The sequence below is a fragment of the Microtus oregoni genome, unplaced genomic scaffold (genome assembly GCF_018167655.1).
Source record: "Microtus oregoni isolate MIOR12 unplaced genomic scaffold, Mior012 000009F_ref0000495, whole genome shotgun sequence".
NCBI classification, from domain to species: domain Eukaryota; kingdom Metazoa; phylum Chordata; class Mammalia; order Rodentia; family Cricetidae; genus Microtus; species Microtus oregoni.
This window is the reverse complement of record NW_024543068.1, coordinates 11,011,878-11,036,929: the sequence shown is the minus strand read 5'-3', so window position 1 is coordinate 11,036,929 and position 25,052 is coordinate 11,011,878. Positions and strand designations below refer to the sequence as shown.

Genomic DNA, 25,052 nt, shown 5'->3' with positions numbered 1-25,052 from the left:
CTTTAATCCCAGCACTCGGGAGGCAGAGGCAGGCGGATCTCTGTGAGTTCGAGGCCAGCCTGGTCTACAAGAACTAGTGCCAGGACAGGCTCCAAAGCTACAGAGAAACCCTGTCTCGAAAAACTAAAAAAACAAAACAAAACAAAAAACTAAAAAAAAAAAAAAAAGAGTTATCTGGTGGCATGCCTGGCTTAGTGGCGCACACCTTTCACCCCCAGCACTCGGGAGGCAGAAGCAAGCTGATTTCTGTGCAATTTGAGTCCAGCCTGGTCTACATAGTTCTAGGCCAGCCAGGGCTACAAAGAGAGACCCTGTAAAGGTAGTAGAGTACAGAACTCAAGGTCAGACTGAACTACCTAATAAATTCAAGGCCAGCCTGGGCTACTCTCACAGGCTCCATCTCAAAAAGAGAGGGACTAGGAAGCAGAAGAGAGAGCTGTGTAGAATTAATTGGCTTTGCTTGATTCTCTCATGCAGTCTAATGGAGACTGTCTTTGGGGTACTGGGGGGGGGGCTTTATGCAAACTGGATTAGCCATGAGTAAGAAGAGAAAATAGAAACTCCAGCTGCGGTGAGTCTCTGAGTTCCAGGCCAGCCTGCTCTGCAGAGTGAGTTCTAGAATGGCCAGAGCTACGTGGATAAATCTTTCTAAAAAAAAAAAAAAAAAAAAAAAAAAGAAAGGGGGAGGATAAAGAAAGGGTCAAGAAATCACACTTCAGATAGGACCACAGATAAAAACCAACAACAGTCAATCTGATTGGTGCCTTTGGTCACACTGCCCGTCTTTGCTCCAGTTAGAAGACTTGGCGATCTCGGTAAGGGTGAGGAATTGGGGGGAAGTTCCAAGCAGGGATTTCACAGCTCACTGGGGTTGGAAGGAGTGGAAGGACTAAGAGGGCCTTTTACTGTGCGTGCTGAGGTGAGGCTCGGGGCTTGGGACAGCTATGTCGAAAGCTTCCACTGATTGTCCGTCAAGGTAGGAAGGTTGGCCAAATATTTAGGAAGGCTAGTTAGCATCTTAGCGCCCTTAGGCCAGCAATTTGTGTGGCACAGAGTGTCCCATTTGCAGCTTGCTAATTCAAAGTTTCTTAGCACTCCCGAAATCGCAGAAACTTGTTCTGGGCGGCTGTTACTGGCCTGACCACCACGGCATCTCAACGCCTTAGCTGCAGACACGCCCACGTGGCCCGCCCACTAGGCCGGAGCCCCAGCTGCACTTTCACCTTGCTGAGGACTGACTCCCGCGTTTTGTGTCCGCAGGCTGCTGAATCGAATGTCCTCGGAAGATCGGCACCTGGGCTCCAGCTGCGGCTCCTTCATCAAGACGGAGCCATCCAGCCCATCGTCGGGCATTGATGCCCTCAGCCACCACAGTCCCAGCGGCTCCTCGGACGCCAGTGGTGGCTTTGGCATGGCCCTGGGCACCCACAGCAATGGTCTGGACTCGCCGCCTATGTTCGCAGGTGCAGGGCTGGGAGGCACCCCGTGCCGCAAGAGCTACGAGGACTGTGCTAGTGGTATCGTGGACGACATCAAGTGCGAGTATGTGATTAACGCCATCCCCAAGCGTCTGTGCCTCGTGTGCGGGGACATTGCTTCTGGCTACCACTATGGCGTGGCCTCCTGCGAGGCCTGCAAAGCGTTCTTCAAGAGAACCATCCAAGGTGCGTGGTGGGCAATGCAAGGCCTGGATTCAGGCCGTGGGCGGGGACTCTGGCCTCCTGGACTAGCATGATTTATTTTCTTAAATTCAGATCTGGGTTCCCAGGGAGCAGAGGCAGTCTGGAGGACTCCTGTTTGTGTCTATTTCTCACTCATGGATTCTAGGCAAGGATTCTAACTGTAAGACCATAGGTAATACTGTGCTCCTCCCTGCTGCACCCCTGAAACACCATAGCAAAATCCATGGCCGTACCTAATCCTGAACAACGGTCACCGTGTGTGTACTGCCAAATGCTTGACCCCCTCCCTCCAAAAACTTATTGTGGGGTATGAAAATAGGTGTTAGCGTCGTCATTTGCTCCACCATTCCAGACTTAGTGAAATATGAAGAGCCTCTCTGTTTTTATCTTAATTGTAGAAAAGTAGGCCTGGGTACCGGAACTGGCTGGGGGGGTGGGGGGGGGAGATCCTGCTGACCTTAGGCTATTTCTCAATGCATTTGCATATCACTTGGGTCACGTGCTTGTAGCCCTGGGGTGGTCACCTCTTTCATCTTGATTGCGGTGTTCAGGAGTTCTGTTGCCTCCCTCTGTGGAGGATAATGGTGGACCTGCCCTCACTGGGCTGCTTCCTTTATGGCCCGGAGGGACTGGGAGTGACTCTTAAATGGATTTAGTGTGGACCACTTAGCTTGCATTCAGGCAGCCAGGCTTCCTACAGAGCACCTCCTACACTGTTCACACAGGTACCTAGAAAGTACTGATTCCGGTCAGCGCACACTGCCAGTCAGCTGGAGGAAGGAAACCCAGGGGTGTTGCCTGTGTCTCCCGGTCTGGTTCCTCACCTTGTGTCCTGCCTCTCGGCCTCAAAGGTGTTCTGTTCCCGTCTTCTTCCTTGACCACTTTGGAAGAAGTTGGACAGGCTTCCCCTAGGGTGATTCTGTTTATTCAACAGATTTTTATTTGTTAATCTCATCCGATAACGATCTAGTAGGACAGTTGAGGGCATTAAATGCTTGCCACGGCACACACAGAGAAATCAGAGGAATAGATTGTCTCCTACTGTGTGGGTCCCTGGGATGGGGCTCGATCATCAGCATTGGCTATAAGTGTGTTTAACCTCTGAACCGCCTTGCTGGCCCCTAGCTTAGACTTTTCACAATCTCTCCATACACTTTGTTCATGAGAATAAGTGTAATCTGTTTTATCGTAGAGGAAAAGCTTAATATATATTATATATAAAAATATACTTTCTTTCAATATATATAATATATAATATATATTGAAAGAAGGTAGTGTGATTATTTTGATCTAATAAAATTTAGATTATTAAACTATTTTAGGGCCTCTGAGATTGCTCAGTGTGAAGAGCCACCAAGCCTCATGACCTTTCAGTCCTTATAACTCACATGGTAGGTAACTCCCGACCTCCATGTGGGCACTCCGGCGCTCCTGCCCATACTCGTGCACACAAACTAGAGTCACTGTAATTAGCCCATTGTAGTGATGGATATGTTTTGGTGTTTTGTGACAGGGTCTCACTGTGTAGCCCCGGCTCGCCCAGAACTCTAGAGATCCACCTGCCTCTGTTTCTGAAGTGCTGGGAGTACAAGCATGCACTAATATATCTGGCTTGGAATAATGTTTTAAGCAAACCTTTTTTTAAAATTTAAAACGTCCAAAATGTTAAACAAGCGAGTGTTTGTAAGCCCCACCCTCCTGCCTCCCTCATCTCCCTTGGAGTCTTCTGGCCGTCCCATTCTGCAAGTGTGTATTGACCGTCTTGTGTGCCAGGCTCCGAGACAGATGAATGGCTCCAGGTCTGGCTGTTCTGTATTCCCCTTTCGGTGCTGGGGTGAAACCCAGGACCTGGTGTGTACTGGGCGCCTGCAGCTTTATACCCCTCCCCTTGGGTGGAAGGAACCTGGGCTCCGAAATAACGTTGTGTGGCAGACAGTTCCGTCTATTGCTTCAGCCCACTGAACTCCTACGGCTCAACCAATATTTGCCCCATATGAGATGTTTAAATCCGTGTTACTGAAACCCCAGGTTTTTCTTCCTAAACTGGGAAGTGGCCTTGCAGGCTCCCCGTTTTAGACATAAGTTTTTTGGAAATGAGATTTGAGATGTCAGCGTGTTTTTTTTTCCCCCCTTTTCATGGTGACTTTAAATGGAACAGGAATGTTCCAGATCAGATTTTCTAGAAGCCAAGGCTGATGTGTACAGACCCAGAGCCTCTGCCACCCCCTCACCAGGTGGCTAGGAGTGTCTTAGGACAGATCTGGGAGCAGTATTAATTACGGGCTACCATGAAAAGGATACAGATCTCTTCCTAGAAGTTGGCTGTGTGCTGTGGCTCCTTATCTCCGGGAGAGGTCTGCGCTCAATTACCTGGTGGGAGAGTCTTCTCTCCAGAGCACGGGAAAGGTAGCTGGAGGCCTGAAGTTGGCCGGATGCTCTCCTTATTAACTCCTTGGTTTCCGATCTAACAAAGATCACAATCGCCACCCAGCCCTAGCAGGCTAGCTGGTCCCCTGTCTCTACCGCTCAAGTACTGGGATAACAGGAATTCTCCGCCATAGTTGTTGTTTCTGAATGCAGTCAAACAGCGAAAGAATGAAGTAATCACTTAAGATCCTGCTCTGAGAAAAATGCAGAGTGAAGACAGGAGAATTAGGGGTATGTCTCTAAAATAGCTGAATTCAGTGCTGAGAGCCCGGGGGTCTGCAGGGTCTGCTGGCATGGCGGTCAACTCCAGATCAGAACAGCTTTCTCCTAACCAGGGAGCTTGGGCCATTTTCCTTCATGTGTACAGACGTGGAGGGTGTTTTCGGTACCGAGGTGCTGTGTGGGCTCGGTTGGTTTGTTTGTTTTACTTTTGAGACCTGGTAAGCCCAGAGTTTGTTGCAGAGTCTGGGCTGGCCTCGAATTTACAGATCACTGGCCTCTGCCTCCTTCGTGCTGGGATTGAAGCTGCCGTTAAATCACCGTGTCAGACAGGAACCTCCTAAGGGTTTCTTGAATATAATGTAGTTCTGCTGAGCTACACCTCAGCCCCAGGCCATCTTCTAAAAGTCAGATTCTGTGGGCTGAACCGAGTGGTGCAAGCCTTTGAAGTACTGGACCAGCCTGGTCTGCTAGCAAGTTCCAGGTCAGCCTGGGCTCCACCTAAATGGTTTCATCTGTGGACCGATTCCCAAATAATTACGTAGGCAAAGAGCCATAGCTGTTCCAATTCTTTCATTCCTTCCTGGCAGAAATGTCTGTCTGCTTGATCCCATATGTAAGGAAGCTTGCAGAAACCAGGTGTCCTGACAGGCATTGAAAGAGAACCCTGGAGGTCCATCCTCTGGGCTTGGCTGTGTGTGTGTGTGTGTGTGTGTGTGTGTGTGTGAGAGAGAGAGAGAGAGAGAGAGAGAGAGAGAGAGAGAGCTGCCAATCATTCTGCCTTCAACTTTTGTAAATCAAGGAAGCCTGGGACCCAGACAAACCTAGCATTTACTTGTTGTCTCTGGCTGCTCCTAACAAGTGATTGAGCAGGGGCAGCGGGGCATTGGGTCACAAAGTCCTGGACTTACACCTATCCCTCACAGAGCAAGGCACAGTCAGCCTCCCAGCTTCTGCTGTTTAAAGTCAACTCCAGGGGTGGCAGCGGCACGTCTACACCGCCTCTGACGGTGAAGATTGTCTGCAGAGCTGGGGGCTGTGGTAGCATCGCTCAGAATAGATGAGCTCAGAGATAGACCGAGGCACCTTACTGATGGACCTGGTGGCTCCGGCAAAGGGAAGACGGCAGTCTGATTGAATTTATTAGCATATCTAAAGGACAGCTTGTGACTCTCCGGGAGGATTAGCCTGGCCTGGGAGCTGAGAGACTGGCAAAGGTGCCTACCTGCCCAGGAAAGGGGAAGCTGAGGCAGGGGACAGAGGGACAGCGTGATGTGATTAAACATTCAGCCAGTCTGATTAATGTCTTTCTGATTATGACCTTGTCCCTCTCAGTCAAGTTGTGACCTTGCTCGTTAGGAAGACCGATCAATTTCTTAGGTTTTAATCTTCCTTTCTGCATTGACATTGCTGGGACTTCAGGCATTGAACTTGGGCGAAGGAAGTCGGCCCCTCGTGGACAGCCCCTCTCTGTGGCTAGCGACATCTGAGTCTAGACACATTTAGGGGTCTTTGGGTGGAGTGTCAGTTTCTGGTCTGTGATGCTGCTCCCACATTAATCAAAGCCATCAGATGAGGTTTTCTGAGGAGAAACTCCAGGTGTTGGCCATGGACCTCAACCGCTCTTTGTAGTGACTTTCCACTGGGTGTGGGTCCTTCCAAAGAGAGCCTCCAGCTCTCAAGCAGAAATCCCCTCGACCCTCACCCCAGTCCTGTTTCTCTCTTCCTCTCAGTTTGTTCGGTTGTTCTTAATGGTGTTGTAGGGTGCAGTTATCAGTGATGCCTTTCATGGACTTCCTGAGTCTTCAACCCCTGACAGCCCTTCTGATATCACAGACTCTGTTTCCCTGAGAGGACAGTAAGCTTCGAAGGGACAAGCTTCCTTTCCCTGAGCCCAAGGCCCCTCATAGCTCCTGGCATGGCAGAAAGGTCAAAGCATCTGAACATGGGACAGGCCCCAAACCCAAGTGTCCCTCATTTTCCTAGTAAGGAAGAATGAAGTCAAAGAAGTCTGGCCAATTTGCATATATAAAGCTTACTGACAATATACTTATTTTAGTTTTAGTTGCATATTTTGAATCTCATGTTGTCAAACAATTATTTTTTTTTTAAGACAGAACCTCAAACTTAAGGTAGTTCTGCCTCAGCTTCCTGAGTGCTGGGATTACTGGCATGAGTCACCATGGACAGCCTTTTTTGTTGCTTTAGTTTTTTTGTTAGATTTGTTGATTGTTGTGTGTGCCACCATGGTTCGTTTGTGGAGGTCAGAGGGCAAACCTGTAGAAGTCAGTCCTCTTGTGTAGGTCCTGAGGGAACCACACAGCTTTTCAAGCATGGAGTCAAGTGGCTTTACCTGCTGATCCATCTCCAACCCTTGAAAAATGTGTGTGTGTGTGTGTGTGTGTGTGTGTGTGTGTGTGAGAGAGAGAGAGAGAGAGAGAGAGAGAGAGAGAGAGAGAGAGAAATATTGAGATTTTGTAAACCTAGGCCAGCCTCAGATTTTCTGCATTTTGTCTGCCTCGACCTCTCCAGGAGACTTCTATGACTGCCATTGCAGGTGTCCTCACCACACTCAACTTTTGTTGTTTTGAGATAGGGTCTCCTGTCCCTGGCTTGCCTCTATTTCCCAAGTACTGGGTATGGACATGGGCCTGAAAAATACTTATTTTTTCTAAGCACATTTTGTTTAAGGCATTGAGTTTTCCCCCAGAATCTTAATCTTGGGCCTCTGCCAGCCTTCTTGCTGAGTTTTGAGTGGTTTCCTGATGCTTCAGGTCCCTGTCTGCCCTACCCTTCCAGACTGGTTGAGTGGGTGGACCACTCTCCCTGTTTGTTTGTGTACTTTTAGGTCATCATACGCCTCCACTATTAGGATAATTCTTTCATGTGTTAGTTTCCAGATGTTAAGCTTATCTAGGTAAAATATGGTTTTTTTTTTGTTTTTTTTTTTTTTTTACTTCCACCAGTTTCAACTGTAAATTCATGTTCCTGAGAGTGACAAAAATTGGGTTAAATTTCTTGGCACCCTTGTTGCTGACCTGTGCAGATAAGCAGCATTGATTGTAGCCTTCAGACAATGCCATCCATTAGTTTCTAGTTAAATCTTAAGCGACTGGTAGCTGGGAGGTGGCGGCCCGTGCCTTTTAATCCGAGCACAAAGGAAGCAGAGGCAGGTGGGTTTCTGTGAGTTCAAGGCCAGCCTGGTCTATAGGGAGTTGGAGGACTATGAGACTCTTGTCTTAAAATTTAAAAAAATAAAATAAAGAAGGAGGAGGGGCTGACATATCATGCCTAATATGAGACGTTACTTGCGTATTAAGCAACTCCCCCTTTTTCGAAAGGAGTAAAGGTGGCCTTACATTTGAGCTTGTGACTTGGTCATTAAGTTCTTCAGTAAATTTGTGTTGAGTGCCAATCATTACACTGGGAACTGGTCCCAATTCTAGCATCTTGCCTATGACAAAGTCAAGGAACAAATTGAAGAAGAAGTGAAACCAGGGATAATAGGAACTCTAATGGAGACGGAGGGCAAGGGAGGCTCAGGGAAGGCTATGCGAAGAAGTGGTTTTCAAGGTAAGTTGAGGCCCAGGTAAGAGCTCTGAGGACCAACGTTCCATGGAGAGGAAACATCAAGTGTTTTGTTTGTTTTTTTTTTTTTTTTTTACCCAGGAGGCAGAGTTTTTCTGTGTAGCCCTGACTGTCCTCGAACTCACTCTTGTAGACCAGGCTGGCTGGCCTCGAAACTCACAGAGATCCACCTGCCTCTGCCTCCCTGAGTGCATCATCACCTCCCGGCAGCATCAAGTGGTTTAGGACAAAACTGTGGTGCCAAGCATAGTCTCAGCTGCTCCAGAGGCTGAAGCAGGAGAATTGCTGGAACTTAGGATAAGGTCGAGGCTGGCTTGGAACCGTATAAAGTAAGGATACTCCCCATTTTGAAAACTATACTTGTGTACTTGGGGGAGAGGGGTTGTGCACGTGCATGCCTGGTGCCTGTGGAGGCCGGAAGAGGTCCTAAGATGCCTCTCAGGGAGCGGGAATTAGAGTGAGCCCCCTGTGGGAGCTAGGAACTGAACTTGGGTCCTCTGCAAGAACGTGTGCTCTACCCATTGCGCTATCTCTCCTACCCCAGTTTTTTTCTTTCTTTTTTCTTCTTTGCTTTTGAAACAAGGTCTTGTTGTGTATCCTTGGCTGGCCTGGAACTTGCTGTGTAGACCAGATCTTCTTGCCTCTGCCTTCTGAGTGTTGGGATCAAAGGTGTTCACTCCCAACTCTGCACTTTTTTTTCCTTTTCTTTTCCTTTCCTTTCTTCTCTTTCCTTTTCTCTCTCTCTCTCTCTCTCTCTCTCTCTCTCTCTCTCTCTCTCTTTCTTTCAGCGGTAGTTAGGGAGCTGGTGGTAGAACAAACACTTCACATGTGTGAAGTCTCGGTCCAGTCCAGCACAGAAAAGAAGGGCAGTGTGAAGTCCCACCTTGCCTGCCCAGAAGAGGTGATCCATGTAGCAGGAGTGTGAGACACCCTGCCAGCACCTCCCTGGATGTGTGACTTGTGACAGAGAGCAAGTGAGGAGTCCTGGCATGGAGTTCCTGCTCCCCAGAGGCCCTGCTTCTGGCTCCCAGGAAAAGTCCTCAGGGAGCAGGGCAGAGGCATGACAGATGGGGTGTTCTGTCTGGGACCACCTCCAGGCCTTTTGTCTTGGAGAATGAGGCTCCTTGGTGAATCCTGGGGGACCCAGGACTGGTATGGGGACAAAGCCCAGGAGGAGGAAGGAGTCGGGATCTTCCTGCAGGCCAGTGACAAGCCAGCTGGCTGACCTTGGACAGGGACTTGAATCCCCTGGCCTCGATTTCCCTGTCAGCCGGGGCTGTTAAAGTGGAGCTACGGAAGGGTGGAAGGAACAGCTCATGAATCCTGTCACAGAGGGGTGGGTGAAGGGGGAATATGGTTGGCCTGACTCGGTGACCATCCAAGGAGGCATTTAAACTGACTCAGAATCGTACCTGGGCAGTTTGCTGGTTGTAGCTATCCTTTTGAACTTGTGACTCTTTTCTGAGCTATTTAGTAAACTGTAGCTAACAGTAGTTCCTTCCTCTCGAGTGTTGCTGCAGAAACTGAGCCGTGCACATAATGTGTGTAACTTCATGCCTGGAGTATAATCGCCTTAGAATAAACAGCTAATTGTCCTGTTATTTATGTTTGACCAAAGGAAGCTGTTGAAGATTTCTGGGCCAAGTAGTAAGTCTCCTCTTAGCAAAAGAATTCTGGCGATGATAGGGAGGATCTGGAAGCCAAGGGTATCTGGGGAGGGGGGGCGGGGAAGGTGGGATGGACTCACGTATTGGGTACCAGCCTGCTAGATCTAGTCTGGAAGGGAGGAGGGTTAGGAGAGTGCTAAAGATAGGTGCAAGGGTGTGGAAGAAACCTGGCAGGTGAAGCAGGGTGGGGAAGAGGAAATTTGTGAAATAGATGCAATTTTGGACGTACTGAATCTGTTTAGGTAAAATGAGATCTAGGGTTGTGTTTCTCCAAAAGCGTGCCCTGGCCTACTTGGTTTCCTTAGAAGTGCAAATTCAGGGGCCTGGCCCTGAATTGAACAGCACGTGAGAGACTCCTGAGGGACAGCTGGTTCAGCTATCTGGTTCGCCACACCCAGCCCTCTTCCCCCAGCTTCCTGCCTCTATGGATGATAGCAGGGGTGGGGGAAAGTGCTGGAGGTGAGAGCTGTGGGTGGGTGGGAGGCAGAGGGGTGAAGGAAAGGAAGTGAAGAAGTTCTGAAGCACGTTCGCCCTAGTTGTCACTGTGGCACATCCGCCTTACCAGTGTGGGGCCTGTGCCAGCATGATGTGGTTGTCACTGGCTCATGCGCATACCTCAAAACTTCTAGAGCCAGGGTTAGTGGCCCAGGAGGAAGGTTGCCGTGGCAGTGATTCCTCACGTAAAGAAACAGATTGTGTTAGCTCCCAGGTTAGGAAGAAGACAGTCTTGTGAAATGGCAAATTTAGTAAACAACAAACAAAAAGCAAAAAACATTTTGGAATCTCTTAGCCAGTCTTCTTCATATATACACACACATATGTATGAAATAATATACATATTTCACATATATACAGTGTATACATACATACACACAGTACATACCTCAATTCCATGTGATCAAGCCTATACCTAACTAAAAGTGGTTTTAACTAAAAATGTGAAAATGCTCCTTACACTGTAATGCTTTAGTTTTTTAAGTCAGGGTCCCTCTACATAATCCTGGCTGTCCTGGAACTTGTTCTGTAGACCAGACTGGCTTCATGCTCACCGAGATCCGCCTGCCTCTGCCTCCAGAGTGCTGGGATTAAAGGAGGGCTCCACCACACTGTCTCAAATAGCAGTTTAATTGGAGGTGTTCTCTTCTCTCTTGGTGGCACATTAAAAGTACATTTTCTTATCTTAGAAATGATGAAGTGTGCCTGCCAGGTAGAAATGACAGTCTCTGCAGAGAAAAGGGAGATGAAATGTAGTCCTTCATCTTAGCTAAGCTGGTGGTGAAGGGTGTGTGGTCCCCCAGGAAGAGCCCGGAGGAGGACCAGGAGGACACTGTTGTCCTTTGGGAATTCTCTGTGGGGCTCTTCAGGCTTTCAGTTCATCTACATTCAGCCTTAACTAACAGATACTTAGGTGCCAGGTATGGTGACTCAACACTTGTGAGTCTGGTACTTGGGAGACAGAGACAGGAGGACAGCATTCACTTACTGGCCACACACACACACACACACACACACACACACACACACCCAGCATATTCTGGGTTACTGATGTTAATGACTTCACAGCTGTACTTACTGGCTTAGCAATCTTGAATTTTTTTTTTTTTGAGGTAGGTTCTCTTGTAGTCCAGGCTAGTCCTGAACTCTTGCCTCCTTTCTCAGCCCTGGAATTATAGGTATGTACCATTACACCCAGTATTATTGTTATTATTATTATTATTATTATTATTTGTCTGTCCCTGCCCTGTGTCCATCTCTTCATTCCCTCCAGTATAAAAAATTTTGGTTAAGATCGGTTTTTCTGTTGTTTTCTTTCTTGTTTTGCCCTCCTCTTTATTCCTGGGTTAAATTATCTGTTTTCTGGGCTCTTCCACTTTTTGTGCTTTGTTCCGTTTGGAGTTGGAGCACAGGCTGCAAGAGTGTGTGGAGAGGGGGTGCTTCTGATGCCCTGTGTGTGTGGAAAGGACTTTCTATCACCCTTCGCGACTCTGTTAGGTTCACACCTCGGCTTCCGTGGGAATTCTAGTTGACAGCCTTCACCTCCCGCTCCCGGAAGCGTGTTCCAGGAACTTGTGTTGTGCAAGGAGGACTTATCTGATTTTTTTCTTCTTTTTGGAGACAAGGTCCCATGTAGTCAGGTTGATTTGAGGCTCATCATGTAGCTAGCCTGGGCTGGCTGGGAACTCATCCTCCTGCGGCGGCTTCCCAAGAGCTCAACTGACAACCTGCGTTGTGGATTTTTTGTTTTGGATCTTTTTGTTTTGAGATAATTATGGATTGTTGTTTTTTAAAAAATGCTGGGGTGTCCCTAGTGGGCTGGTGGAGCCGCGCAGAGTTGGGTGGGTCCCAAGGTGCTGGCGGCTGCAGTGAGAGCCAAGCGGCTGCAGGTTCCCAACAGCTGGCTGCTGGTTCCAGAGCAGTGGCCTGAGCGGTGGTGGTGGCCATGTGGCAGGAGACAGCGGGCCCTGGGAGCAGCCAGTCCCAGGCAGAGATGGCTGCTGGTCCCTGAGCAATGCCTGGTCCCAGGCACAGAGACACATGGCGGGCGGGCAGAAGACAGAAACATGGATAGACACGACATGCAGGGTGAGGTTGAATGTTTATTCAGGGGGTTATGGAGGAAGAAGGGTGAAGGGAGGACAGAGAGAGAGGGAGAGAGAGAAGAGGAGAAAGAGACAGAGAAGGGGGAAGCAGAGAAGTGGGGAGAGAGGCAGAAACAAAGCTGCCTCTCCGAGAGGAAGATGGAAAAGAGAGCAGCTCAGGCCGAAAGCTGAAGATCAGCCTGCCTCAGCGGATGGGGGAGGGAGTGGGCGTGGCTTGTCTCTTAAAGGGACCAAAACCATAACATGAATCACATGAAGCTGTGAGCAGAGACAACCATGAGATTGGGCACATTCCTCACCCAGCCTCACCTATGTAGATCCTTGTGTAATCTGGAAATTGGCACAGATGGAGTTTCCAGGTTGCAGTCTCGCTGGTGTGGGGGCCTGAGTGTGGTGGAGCAGGGATGAAGGGTGTTTGTTTATTTACCTTTGTCTGTTACTTCAGGGCACTCATTCCTCCCTCAGGTGTAGGGGTATCCTTGGAGTTGACTCATGGAGGGGGGCGTGGCCCCACTGTCCATTCATCTTGTAGGCCTCATCTGATTGGGCCTCTGGCCCTGTGTCCTAGACATCATTCTTGCTCATATTCTCCAGAGACATTCACTGTCAGCTTCCTCTTGTGCAGACCTTGGTGAGATTCTTGGTGGCCAGGGGGCTGCAGAGCAGGTTTGAATCAGCGAAACACTCCCTTGACATACTGTTCCAGAAAAGGCTATTTTTATTAGCCCATGCCTCTACCTATCTCTTGCATTATCTTGAATCTTCTGTGCCTGAAGCTTTCTGAGGGTCGTTTGGACCAACGCCTTGTCCCCTTCTGGCTCCTGTTTCGGAAGGGGCGGTGGGAACAGACTGTAAGAATCCAGGTGCTTCCACAGTCTTTGACCTAAGCGGCAGGTTGGAAACTCATTCTGTTTGACATGACAAGGACTATAGACAAGCACGGAGTGTGAGGGTGGGTTCAGTTTGAGGGTGCTGAGAAGCCCAAAGGCCTCCATGTGGGAGCTGCGGAGCATGCGGGCCCAGGAAAGACCATTTGTCCCAGTGTAGAGATGTTATAGGGATGTTACATGATGGAGTTATGTGGGCATAGTGGAATAGGATTGTAGCAGTGGATGGGGTGGGGGGGGTAGGGCTTGGGGACACTGGACCACACACAGTGAAAGGGAATGTCTCTGTCCTCCAGCACTGAGATTAATGAGAGCCCAGTCCTTCAGGGCAGCTGCTCACCAAGGCCTTTGAGGTCAACTGGAGCCTTGGAATTGTTTGAGCTTAACAGCTCCTGTGCCTGAGCCTGGATGGGGATGCTGGCTTGCCTGCAGCTGCGGAGACAGCTGGTGTGGCTTCCCCCTGGGATTCCCTTCTCAGAGTGGCCTGGGATCAAAGAGACTACCTCTTCGCCTCAGGGTCACAGTGAATTCCAGCTCAGCTCCGGATGTGCCTTCCTGTCCCTCAGACACAGACAGACAGGAGCTGGGGGCCAGCCATCCGCAGATTAGAGTGCTCTCAGGTGTCCTTGGGTGGACAGCCTTCAGTGTGACACCGACAGGCTAGAGACCAGCTAGCTGGTGTCCTCCACATCTGCTCCGGCAGATCTGCCTGGGTGTAACACGGTCTGTGTTCCGTTCAGTTCTGGTGTGCCGAATTTATCCAACTTTGAGATGGAAGCTACACCTGTTCATAGACAGGGAAACTGAGGCTCAGTTAGGTGGCTCAACTTGCCAGAAGTGGCGTCTGCCTGTGTCTATAGTGGACACACTTCCAGGTTGGGACCTGAGTTTGCACTAGCTGTTGTCTAATGTGCTATCCACTAACTTGGTCACACCTGAGTTGATGCTGTGTGTGTGTGTGTGTGTGTGTGTGTGTGTGTGTGTGTGTGTGCGCGCGCACGTGCGTGCACTCGTGTGCATGAGCAATGCACCACTGATGTCCCCTCTCTGTGCTGAGATCTCCTGGACTCCCCTTGAGACCACAGGAACAGCGATGAATTAATCTCATCACTTTATCAAGGAGGCACTTACAGAAATTACAAGGCAAGGCCACCAACTTGGTTTTGTTGGCAGCCGGCCGCCAGGCCCATAAAACAAATTGAAATGAACAAAATAAATAAGGGAAATTGGAAATCCACACAGGCACTTGTGTGTGTGCGCGCGTGCATGCGCACACGCACCCCCTGAAAGGTCAGGAACGTTGCTCCACACTCTTGCATAGGAAACACTCCTTTCCTGTCACCTTAGGAAGACAGCAGGACCCAACCCACACCCCCATTCTGGGCAATAACTAGTGGCTCATCCTCACTCAAGGGGTAGCTGGCCTCAATGCGGCTGAGAGCAGCTCCCATGAGCAGGCCACCTGGGTTCCATTCCCAGGCTGCTTCTGCTAGAGTTGTGCTCTCCCTTCTCATTCATAAAAACTTTACCACAAACAAACCAACCAGACTCTCACTGTATAGTCCTGTCCCATTCTGAACTTTGTGATCTCCCTAAAGCACTGGGACATATGTAAGATGGGGAGAAATTGGCTAAGTTAAAGACTTAATAAATGTTGAGCAGGGCTGCAGCTGCATCACCAAATGCTCGGTTTTTTAGTGGTTAGTGTGCTTTGGGAACCTACTGTGTGTGAGTCAGGTCTTGGACTGTCAAGAGGAACTGGCTCTCATGGAGGAAGTAGACAGGGCATGGATGGTGGGCAGCATGGGGTGGTTGGCAGAAAGGAACAATACCTCCCCAGCGGGATCTGGATTGGTGGGCTGTAGACCTGGGGCAGAGGCCACTTGGTGGACTTGCTTCTGTTTACCAGTCAGAACTGGTTGCTATGCACAGTGCTGGGGAGTGGGAGGGGCTTAGGCTGTGTGTAAAGATGGTTAGGTGGGGTGGGGGGCAGGCTCCAGAGCCTGTAAGATAACATACGTGGAACAGGTAACGGAACAGGTACGTTAGCTGAGCTTGTGTTTTCCTCTTGCTTATCTTTGACATTGCCTTGTTTAGCCAGGTGTAGTGACTCCACATCTGTAATTCAAGACTGAGGCCAAGGTAAGAGAATCCCTGAGTTTGGGGCCAGACTGGGCTACAGAGTGAGATCCTATCTGAAAAATTAAAAATCACTAGAAAACAAAAAACCATGTTTATATGACCATTGCAAGTTACTGCCACACCCCAGTTGACTTCCCATGAAGTTACACAAGTGATCAGAAATAACATTGGAGGGGCTGGCAAGAAGGCTCAGCAGGGAAAGATGCTTGCTGCTAAGCCTGATGACCTGAGTTTTTGAGCCTTAGAACCCACGTGTTGGAAGAGGGAACCGACTCCTGAGAAGCTGTCCTCTGGTCTCCAAACACAGACTGTGGGCGCTCAGGACACATACATGCACAGTGCACACACACACATGCACGAATAAATAAATATAATACAAACACACAAAGAAGACGGGGGTAGCATTGATTAGAAGGAGCAAGGGGTGTGATGAGCAGAGAAATGTCGTAAGACAATTGTCCTGTGGTCACAGGGGTCTTTGAGGTCCCTTGGTCTGAGCTCTGGGGAATGCGGCAGTCTGGTAACTTGAGCCCAGAAATGACCCTGCTTCAGAACCCTTTATCACTGATGGCCCACACTTCATGCTTTGCTCTAGGAGATCTGATAGTGTTTCCATATCCCACACCAGGAGGCTGTGGCATGGGATGCCTGGGAACACTTACCTCCCCTTCTGGCTACCAGACCTCCTCAGCTGCTGGGTTAGTAACAAAAGCTTGTCTTTGTGGGTGAGGCACTTTCTGTTTTCTTCAGGCTCCTTGTGAGGTACAGGGGAGTGGGTATAAGAGCTCTGGGCCCGAGGTAGTTCATTTTGGCTTCCCGTTTCTTGGTCTGTGAATCGGGCACTGGTAGGCCAGCTCAGAAATGGTAGGGGTCAAGAGAGCTGATCCAGAGGTGGCACACAGTAGTGGGTTTACAGTTGGAGCCCTGGCTATTATTACTGTGAGTGGATAGTAGCAGAGCTGGGGCCAGGGCCCAGCTTCTTTCTCCTTGGCCCCCTGGGATGGGATGAGCATCGGATGTCTTCTGTTGAATCTGATGTCATCTGTTGCTTTTTTTTCCTAGTACCAGGCTTGTAGGCACAGAGCCCACATTGGTTAAATAGGTGTTGAGAAGACAGGGGACTTGGGGTAGACACTGTCCCTGTTTCAAAAAGCTGGACACTATCCCATGCTTTCACAAGGAAGACGGCTTTACAAAATAAGCACCTCGTATGACGAAGTGGTTTGCTGTTTGGTTTTAATAGTTTGAGAGTAGCCTGCATGGCCCTCAGACGTTGAGCGTCTCGCTCCAGCATCTCCAGGGTTGAGACCAATTGAATGGGTTGCCTTACTTAGGCAATAGTTCTTTATTTTTGCTCACTGATTTGTGTGTGTGTGTGTGTTATATGTTTGAGACAGGCTATGTTTCTGTGGCCCAGGCAGCCCTCAAATTCCTGTTCTGTGGCTAAAGATGACCTTGAAGTTCTAATTCCTCTGCCTCTCCTCCAGGATCCCAGGTGTGCCCCACCAGACCTGGCTTACAGGCTGCTGGGTGTAGCACTCAGGACTCCTGCACACTTTCATCACCTGAGCTACATCCCAGCCCCATTTCATTTCTGAGATGTGTAGTCCAGGCTGTCCATCTATTTTAAGGCAAGGTCTCACTGTGAAGCCCTGGCTGTCCTGGAATTCACTATGTACAACAGGCTGGCCTCAAACTCATAGAAATCCTCCTGCCTCTGTAGGGATTAAAAGCATGCACCACCACACCCAGCATAGGCTACAGGTTTGTTTTGTTTTATGGTTTTTTGATACAGGGTTTCTCTGTGTAATCGTCCTGGCTGTCCTGGAACTCACTCTGTAGACCAGACTGGTCTCAAACTCACAGAGATCCACCTGCCTCTGCCTCTCAAGTGCTGGGATTAAAGGTGTGTGCCACCACCTCCCGGCTAGGCTACAAGTTTTTAAAGTGACTTTCCACATAAGGTTTCGTTCGACCCTTCACCTGTTTTGCAGATGAGGAAACTAAGGTTAAGTGACAGCAAGGAGATTTCCTCCAAGTCGGGAGCTTGGTGACCTGGCCCCCAGAGGGAGCAGAGTCCCGTCCCTGCCACAGTTTTCCTGGGCTTTTCCTAATGACAGGTGTAGGCTGGAGGAGCTGGGGCTGTCTGTGTTGATGATCAGCTCAGCGCTGAGGCTGTGCTCCTGGTGTCAAATGCTGACTCAGCACATCTGATGTCATTCTCCTACCCCACCCCACATCCTGTGGCTGTCACAGAACCCAGAACTGTGAGTGACCATTCTCAGAAGAGAAGAACTATGTTTTTTTTCTCCCCAGGTAGCTACTTGGCCCACCCAGCTCAGCTCACAGGCTGAAATTGGCATGGGAGAGAGTTTGACACATTCCGGAGAGCCACTTAAGAGTTCTTGCTCCGAGTAGAACTTCCCTGTTCAACCCTGGGTTAGAGCAAGTCTGCGCGGGTCAATTAGTTCCCAGACAGTCAGCCTAATGGGTGGGGGTTCGGGATGGACAGCAGGCGCCTGGCAACCCTCTCTCTGTTGCAGGAAACATCGAGTACAGCTGTCCGGCCACCAACGAGTGTGAGATCACCAAACGGAGGCGCAAGTCCTGCCAGGCCTGCCGCTTCATGAAATGCCTCAAAGTGGGGATGCTGAAGGAAGGTGAGACCAACTGCCAGGGTGAGGGCTCCGCTTGGATTGTCATGGTGAGGAGTGTCAGGCCTGTGAAAAGATACGTGCAGGCCTAGAGCCTTGCCAAGGGCGGGGTGTGTGTGTGTGTGTGAGATGGGGGGCTATAGGCTGCCATGCCGTAGTAGCCTGCTGGACTTCTCAGAAAGATGTGGGCTAGCAAGATGGAAGTCAGGAGGTCCCAAGGATCCTTTTGGGGACTCCAGGCCCTATTTGGAGCCTTGGCTGTTAGCTTGTTACCTTGGGAAGTCCTCATTTGGACTAGGACTCCCCCTCCCCATCTTGACAGGTGGACATAGGACTCCTGGAGCTCCCTCAGGTTTGGAGGTAGATACTGAACATTGCTTGCTGGTGAGGAGTGGCCCTTGGCTTCCAGTGGAGTTCAGGACATGTCTCTTGCCTGGTGAAGTGTTTTCCACCTCTATTTCTCTTCCGTCTTCGTTCTGATTCTCCTTCCTGTTGCTTTTTCCTCTGGAGTCATTTGGTGTATTGGGTTTCCCTTCAGTGCAATGATCAGAAGTCACAAGTGCCAACTGAGCTAAGTTTAGTTCCATCAGAAGGTTTTTTTTTATTTGTTGGCCATTTAGCTTTTAATTTTTAGGTTTTTGTCTTGTATGTATGTGTGAGTTCCTGCATGTATATATTTCCATACAGGTGCCCTTGGCTGTCAGAAAAGATCTTCTGATCCCCATAAGTGGCAATATAGGTGCTGGAAACAGAACCCTGGTCTTTGATTGAGTTAACTGAAGCATGGTGATGTTAACATTGTGGCATCCTGTGTGTATTTTTTTTACTTGAGAAGTGGCTCCTTGGAAGTGTGAGATGGAGCCCATTGTGTGGAAGGCCCCATCTCTTGTGGATCTGCCCTGTTTGAATCTTGTTCAGTACCATATTGGGAATGGGATACAAGTGTGTGCCTGTGTTATAGTTGCACGTACGCACACCATTGCGCATGCCCGTGTGATTCCCTCAGAAAGAGCCAGTACACATTCTTACAGATCAGCTGCCAGATGTCCCCCGGGCTGATGTACTGAGTCTGATACAGCCATTAGGGAGCCTTGCCTGAAGGAGGAAGGGACCAGTCGCCAGGGCACATCCTACCTCCTCTGCTGGCAGGCCTGTGTCTGAAAGGGGAGAGCTGACAGGAAACGTCCCGAGCATGGGTGAAACTGAGCTTCTGGCTTAGTGTCCGTCCACATAGAGCTTTGTGGTACCTGGCATCAGAAGCTCCGTGGGGAGCAGCCTCCAGGGAGAAGCAGGCCTCCTGGAGGAGTCTGGGTTCCTGCCAGGTAGAGCTCTTGGCCGCTGTCCTGGCTCCTGCTTTTGTTTGGGTATCCTTCTTTGCTGTGTGTGCAAGGTCTGGTCCCTAAGGCCTGCATCTCACACCCCCTTCTCAGCCTCTGACTTCATTCTAGAAACAAACTTCACACTTCCCCTCTGCTGATTCCTGCCTTAGGGTCTTGCAGTCAGCTGGGCAGCACGGGTTCCTGCATCTTTCAGAAGAGCAGGGGGTGTAAACACTGCTCTCATTTCCTCCCTTCTACCCAGCAGTTCGAGATGTCTCCAATCACTTTTTCTTAGTAAAATAGTCCATGCCACTGAGCTTTGAATTAGGGGCTGCAGCCGTTACTAGGGATGAAGTCAGATGCGTGGTGTTCTCTGCCTCACGATCAAAGCCTGTCAGTTGCCTCAAGTGGTTGGAGACGGGTCCTGTTTCCCACATGGCTTCCTTTGGCTCTGCCCTGTCTCTCCTGGGATGGAATGGACATTTTTTTAAATAAGTATCATATACCAAAGCTAAACCAAGACCAGGTGAATGATCTAAATAGACCGGTTTCTCGCGAAGAATTAGAAATGGTTATCAAAAATCTCCCTTCGAAAAAAAGCCCAGGACCAGATGGTTTCAATGCAGAATTCTACCAGAACTTCCAAGAAGAATTAATACCTATACTCCTTAAGGTATTTCACAATATAGAATCAGAAGAGTCATTGCCAAATTCCTTTTATGAAGCTACAGTTACCCTGATACCAAAACCACAAAAAGACCCAACCAAGAAAGAGAATTACAGACCGATCTCACTCATGAACATTGACGCAAAAATCTTCAATAAAATACTGGCAAACCGAATCCAAGAACACATAAGAAAAATTATCCATTATGATCAAGTAGGCTTCATCCCAGAGATGCAGGGCTGGTTCAACATACGCAAATCCATCATTAATTCTTAATTGTGTCCTTGGGGATGTAAATACAATAAGCTTGGGATGACTGGAGTGACTGGTGACTGAAGGCAGTGTCCCAGAATCTCTATGCAGATGCATTGTATGACAGACAATTCATATTTTTAGGGAAAGTCATCCTTTTCCTATGTGCAAAATTGAATGCAAAATCTGATGTGGGTTCAGAGCTGGCGACTGGCATTTCTTTGTGGCTCTCATACCTAACAGCCCCTGAACCTCATTTCTTCACCTCCTTTGAGACCTGTTCATCATCAACTAAAGGTGAGGCTCCAGTGGGACAGCTGTGACGTCGTTGCCTTGGTGTGTCAGCCCTCTGGCAACATTCAGTTCGTGTTAGACTCACCTGAGTTCACACAGGTCTTTTCTACAGCCAGCTACTGATTTGAGTGAGGCAGGTTGGACCCATTGATCTCCTTCCTGGATTTGTTGGTGGGACTCTAAGGGAGTGTGGTGTTACCTTAGGCTGGTCCTCTCTGAGTTCAGAATGGAACGAGATGGTCCCTGGCATCACAAGTGTGGACAGATTCAGTCTCCAGACCAGAAAATCCACTCGCTGTGTCTGTCCGGTGCCCCCAGTCTTCAGGTCAGCTCTGGGTCTTGACTACATCTCCCTAGCCAGCTCTGTCTCTACTCACTTCACCTTCCCCTCCCCTGACTTGCCCTCTCTCCAGCCACTCCTGCCGCCTCCTCCCTGCCCAGGCCTGCCCTTCCCGAGGGTTTTCTGAAAGATATTTGATTTCAGTGAGAGCTGGGCTGACGGCCATACAGTATGCTTTCTCTCTCTCCACGCGTGTCGGAAAGGCAGAGAGCTTCTCCAGGGGTTCCGGGTAATTGGGTTAGCGGCCAACTCACGTCAGGAAATTAAAAGGAGGCCCTGATCAGGTTCTGGCTGTATGGGATGGATCTAATGGTTTTGTATTTATAGAAGGCTCTGCCTCTAGCCCATGCCAGAAATACCTCTTCTCTGGTCTTGTGAATAAAGGAAGAGAAATTCTTTTGCTTTTCCAAAATACATTAATGTTTTGAAACAAACCAACTCTCCAACGTGTTGGAGGACAGCATTGAGCTACTTTCTGGCCTATACACATGGACACCCCACCCTCCTGCCTTGCTAGCTCACAAGACCTCCCCAAAGCCTCCTGAACACTCAGGTGCAGTGACCTCTGACTGTGTAACCGCCCAGCGGGTCAGTTAGTCTAGGGTTGTAACCCGCCTGACAGGTCATTTATTCCAGGGTCCCGGAGAGGCGCTATCTGAAAAGACATGGGCAGGAAAGAGGAAAAAGGCCAAGCAAGACCTGTTGTCAAAGCCTCCGTTTTTTAGCATCATGGTTGCTTATATAGCCCCTGGATGAGGAATTTGGGTTGAGATGTGGGCAGGGGCATGGCCAGGGCAGGAAGGGATCTTGCAGCGATGGTCAGGAGGTCACGATAGGTCAGGAGGTTACGAGTTGACAAACCTAGTTCTCTATGCAAGCAGAATTGTTCCTTTTGTGATTCCAACCACAAACAGTTCTCTGGACAGTTGGAATGTGGGGCAGGTTCTGTTAACAGATAGCTCTCAAGATAGTTGGGTGCGGGGTGGGCTCTGCCAACAAACAGTTCTTACTACCGTTGGGGTGTGGGGCTCTCTGCAAACTCCCTAGGACAATGGTCCCTACAATACTTTTTGGGGAAAATTGCTCCTGACATGACCAAACAAGTGTTGACTGAATACAGACAGTTGCTCTTGGCTGTGTTGAATTCTTATTACAGCTCACTCCAGGCTTTTGACACAAGAGCATTGGATCACAGGTTCAGCCCGTCTGGTCAGGCCCCTGGGAGGGAGGTGAAGTTTATGAAGGTCTAAGTAGCCTTCCCAGGGAGCTGCTAGATGGCCAAGTGGGGGGGTCTGACCCTAGTGGTGGCCAGGGATGTCTCTGGGCTTCTGTTTTCTATCTTCTTGAAGTTCTCCGTGGCACTTAGAAAACTGCTGAACCACCTGACCGCAGGGCTCAGGTCTGCTTTGAGACTCCACCATCCTCTCCACCACCTCATCCTGTCCGTATTCCTCTTCATTCAATGCCAGCCTCACCAGCTTGCTTTCATTCTCCAAGCCTGGCAAGACCTAGTTCTCACCTTAGGGATTCTAGACAATGTCCTCTCTCCAAGCGTGTTCCTGAAGGCAGGCTTCTTGTCCGTTCTGTCTCCCTGTAGATGTCGTCTCCTCCATCACCTGCCCATAGACCTTGTCACTGAACTGCTCCCGCTCAAGAAATGACCTTGTTTATTTACGTCCGCACTCAGCTTCTTTTGTTTGCTCTGCCCTTCTCCTAACACCCTTGCTTTTAATTCAAGAAGCAGGGTGGCAAATTGCCTTTCCCTGGGGCTGTCAGCTCCAGGGTGGTGGTGTGGTAGTGCACATGATTGAAAGGCCCCAGTGGAGTATCTGAGACCAGCAGGCTGTGGTGGCATGATTGATTAGCAGTGTCTATCACGGGCAAGGAAATGGAAAGTAGTCGCACAGGTGACAGGACCTGCCATGCTTGATCGGGCCCAACTGTGCTTCGGTGACTTTCCCAGGGCCAAGCAGCTAGGACACGACAAAGCTGGGTGGAGTGTAGGCTTCTTGTAGGAAGCTGGTCTCATCCTCAGTCTGGGTTCCTTGCCCAGCAGAAGCCTGTAGTTCTTCTCCAGCAAGAACGGAGTAGAGGAGGGACAGCTGGCTGGACTGAGTTTTCCCTGCCGGGTGTAGTTTTAGACATTGGCCGTGGGAACACAGGGATCACACAGGCTAAATGTCCTTAGCAGTGTGAGGCTGTGGACCAGGGGGGGGGGGGTCTAGAGGAGGGACAGGAGCAGCAGTAGACACTGCTTGGGTAGCCAGTGTGCTGGGATTCCCCTTTAGACATTCAGGGACTTGTGTGTGTGTGTGTGTGTTTATCCATCAGGAGATTCCCATCAAACCTCTCCCTCTCTATCACCAGGTGTACTGTTTGGTTTTTGTCATCTTGACACAAACCTAGACATATCTGAGAAGAGGGAATCTTAATTGAGAAAATGTCTCCATTATACTGATCTGTAGGCAGGTCTGTGGGTGTACTGTCTTTTTATTTATATAGAAGCAGCCAGCCCACTGTGTGTGGTGTCATCCCTAGTCTGGGTTGTATAAGAAAGCAAGGTGAGCAATCCACCAGGAGCAAGCCAGTAAGCAGCATTCCTACATGGTCTCGGCTTCAGATTCCTGCCTTGGGTTCACTCCTTGGCTTCCTCCTAATGATAAATTATAACCTGTAAGCCAAATGAACTCTTTCCTCCCTAAGTTGCTTTATTAGTCACAGTGTTTATCATCACAGCAGTGGGAAGTGAACTAGGACACCAGGGTGAGCTTCAACCCACAATCCCCCCTGGGAAGAATGCTCAGAACAAAGAACTGTATCATAGAGACCCAGACCCTGCCTACAATCACCTTTGAAAAGATATTTGTCAGGTGGTGGTGGCGCATGCCTTTAATCTAAGCACTTGGAAGGAAGAGGGCAGGTGGATCTCTGTGAGTTTGAGGCCAGCGAGGTCTATAGAGCTAGTTCTAGATAGCCAAGGCTGTCTTGTGGAGGGGAGGGTGAGGGCGCTAGACCAGAGGTTCTCAATCTGTGGGTTGTGACCCCCAGTGACTGAATGACCTTTTCATGGAGTGGCCACGACATCAGAAAACATGGGTATTTACGTTATGATTCAGAACAGTAGCAAAATTACAGTTATGAAGTAGCAACAAAAATAATTTTATGGTTGGGGGTCACCACGACATGGGGGACTGTATTAAAGGGTCAGGAAGGTTGAGAACCATTGCTCTGGACAGTACATGACCCCACTCAGTCACCCACAGATCCAGATGCAGAGCCTTCTGTCCCTCCTGGCTCTGTGACCCTGTCCAGGTCTTGTGTATACCACCAGGCTTGTCTTGAACTTCTCTGCATCCTAAAATAGCCTTGAATTTCTGACCGTCATGTGCAGGGCTCACAGGCAGGCACCACACACAGGTTTATGCAGTATCAGAGATTGAACTCAGGCTTTCTGCACATTCCTTCAGCGCTCTGCCTTCTGAGCTACAACCCCAACCTACCTGACCTTTCTCTGGTCCTCCGTTTTCTCCTGAGGACAGCCCTGAACTCTCCATCCTCACAACTGTTGTAAGGTGAGCAGTCCAGGACCTGCTCTTCATAAAGAAAGTGAGGACAGTGGAGCCAGTTAGCAAGGTCAACAGGATCCTTCCTGGCTTCAACTTGGGCCAGGAGTGAGGGAAGGATTCTGGCTTCCAGGCTGGTCCTCTCCATACCCTTGGTAAACCTCCCCTTGGGCAGAGAGCCACGTGATGGTGGAGGGCAGCACCAGGACAGGCCTGGGGCCAGGTGCAGGACCATGCTTTAGCTAGTTATTTTTAGTGCATGAAAGAAACTTAAACTGGCTGCTGCCCCAGTACCATCAGCTATTTTTGCTTTGAAAGACTGGGATCCCGTCCAGCCTTGAGGGAGGGGGTTGCAAATGAGACGCAAGGTGGTGGTTGGGGGAGGGAGGATGGCGAGGAGTGGGAAGTATTGTCCTTCCATTAAGAAAGAATGAGAGGCCCAATGGCGGCCATTCAGTCAGTGCCTGATCCGGAACTCTGCGGTGCCTGCAGTGGATAGCAGAGGCCAGCAGGTGGGGCATGGCTTTGAGACGTTCCCCTCCTCTCCTTGAAGCTTCTGTACCATCTCCTGGGTCCCAAGCAGGGCCCCCGCAGGGCCCTGTTGGCCAGCCTAGTGTCTTGAGGCTGGGAGAGGGTAGAGCAAGTGTGACTTAGCCAAGGCCCAAAGCTCTGTCCTTGGGCTGGACTGAGGTGGCTGCCGGGCTCCGTCGCTGTCATGCCTGGCAATTCGAAATTTATTTTATTTTGAGAT

The 25,052-nt window shown here is 49.6% G+C and overlaps 1 protein-coding gene across 2 annotated transcripts in view; it reads left to right on the top strand.

Annotated features, from left to right (window-relative positions):
* Esrrb (estrogen related receptor beta) overlaps window positions 1-25,052 on the top strand; it is a 154,008-nt gene that overhangs the window by 106,584 nt on the left and 22,372 nt on the right. For both annotated transcript variants that reach the window (XM_041658388.1, XM_041658387.1), the window contains exons 2-3: window positions 1,261-1,664; window positions 17,756-17,872. In XM_041658388.1, coding sequence (XP_041514322.1) covers window positions 1,261-1,664; window positions 17,756-17,872 — 521 coding nt within the window. The remainder of the gene's footprint in view (window positions 1-1,260; window positions 1,665-17,755; window positions 17,873-25,052) is intronic.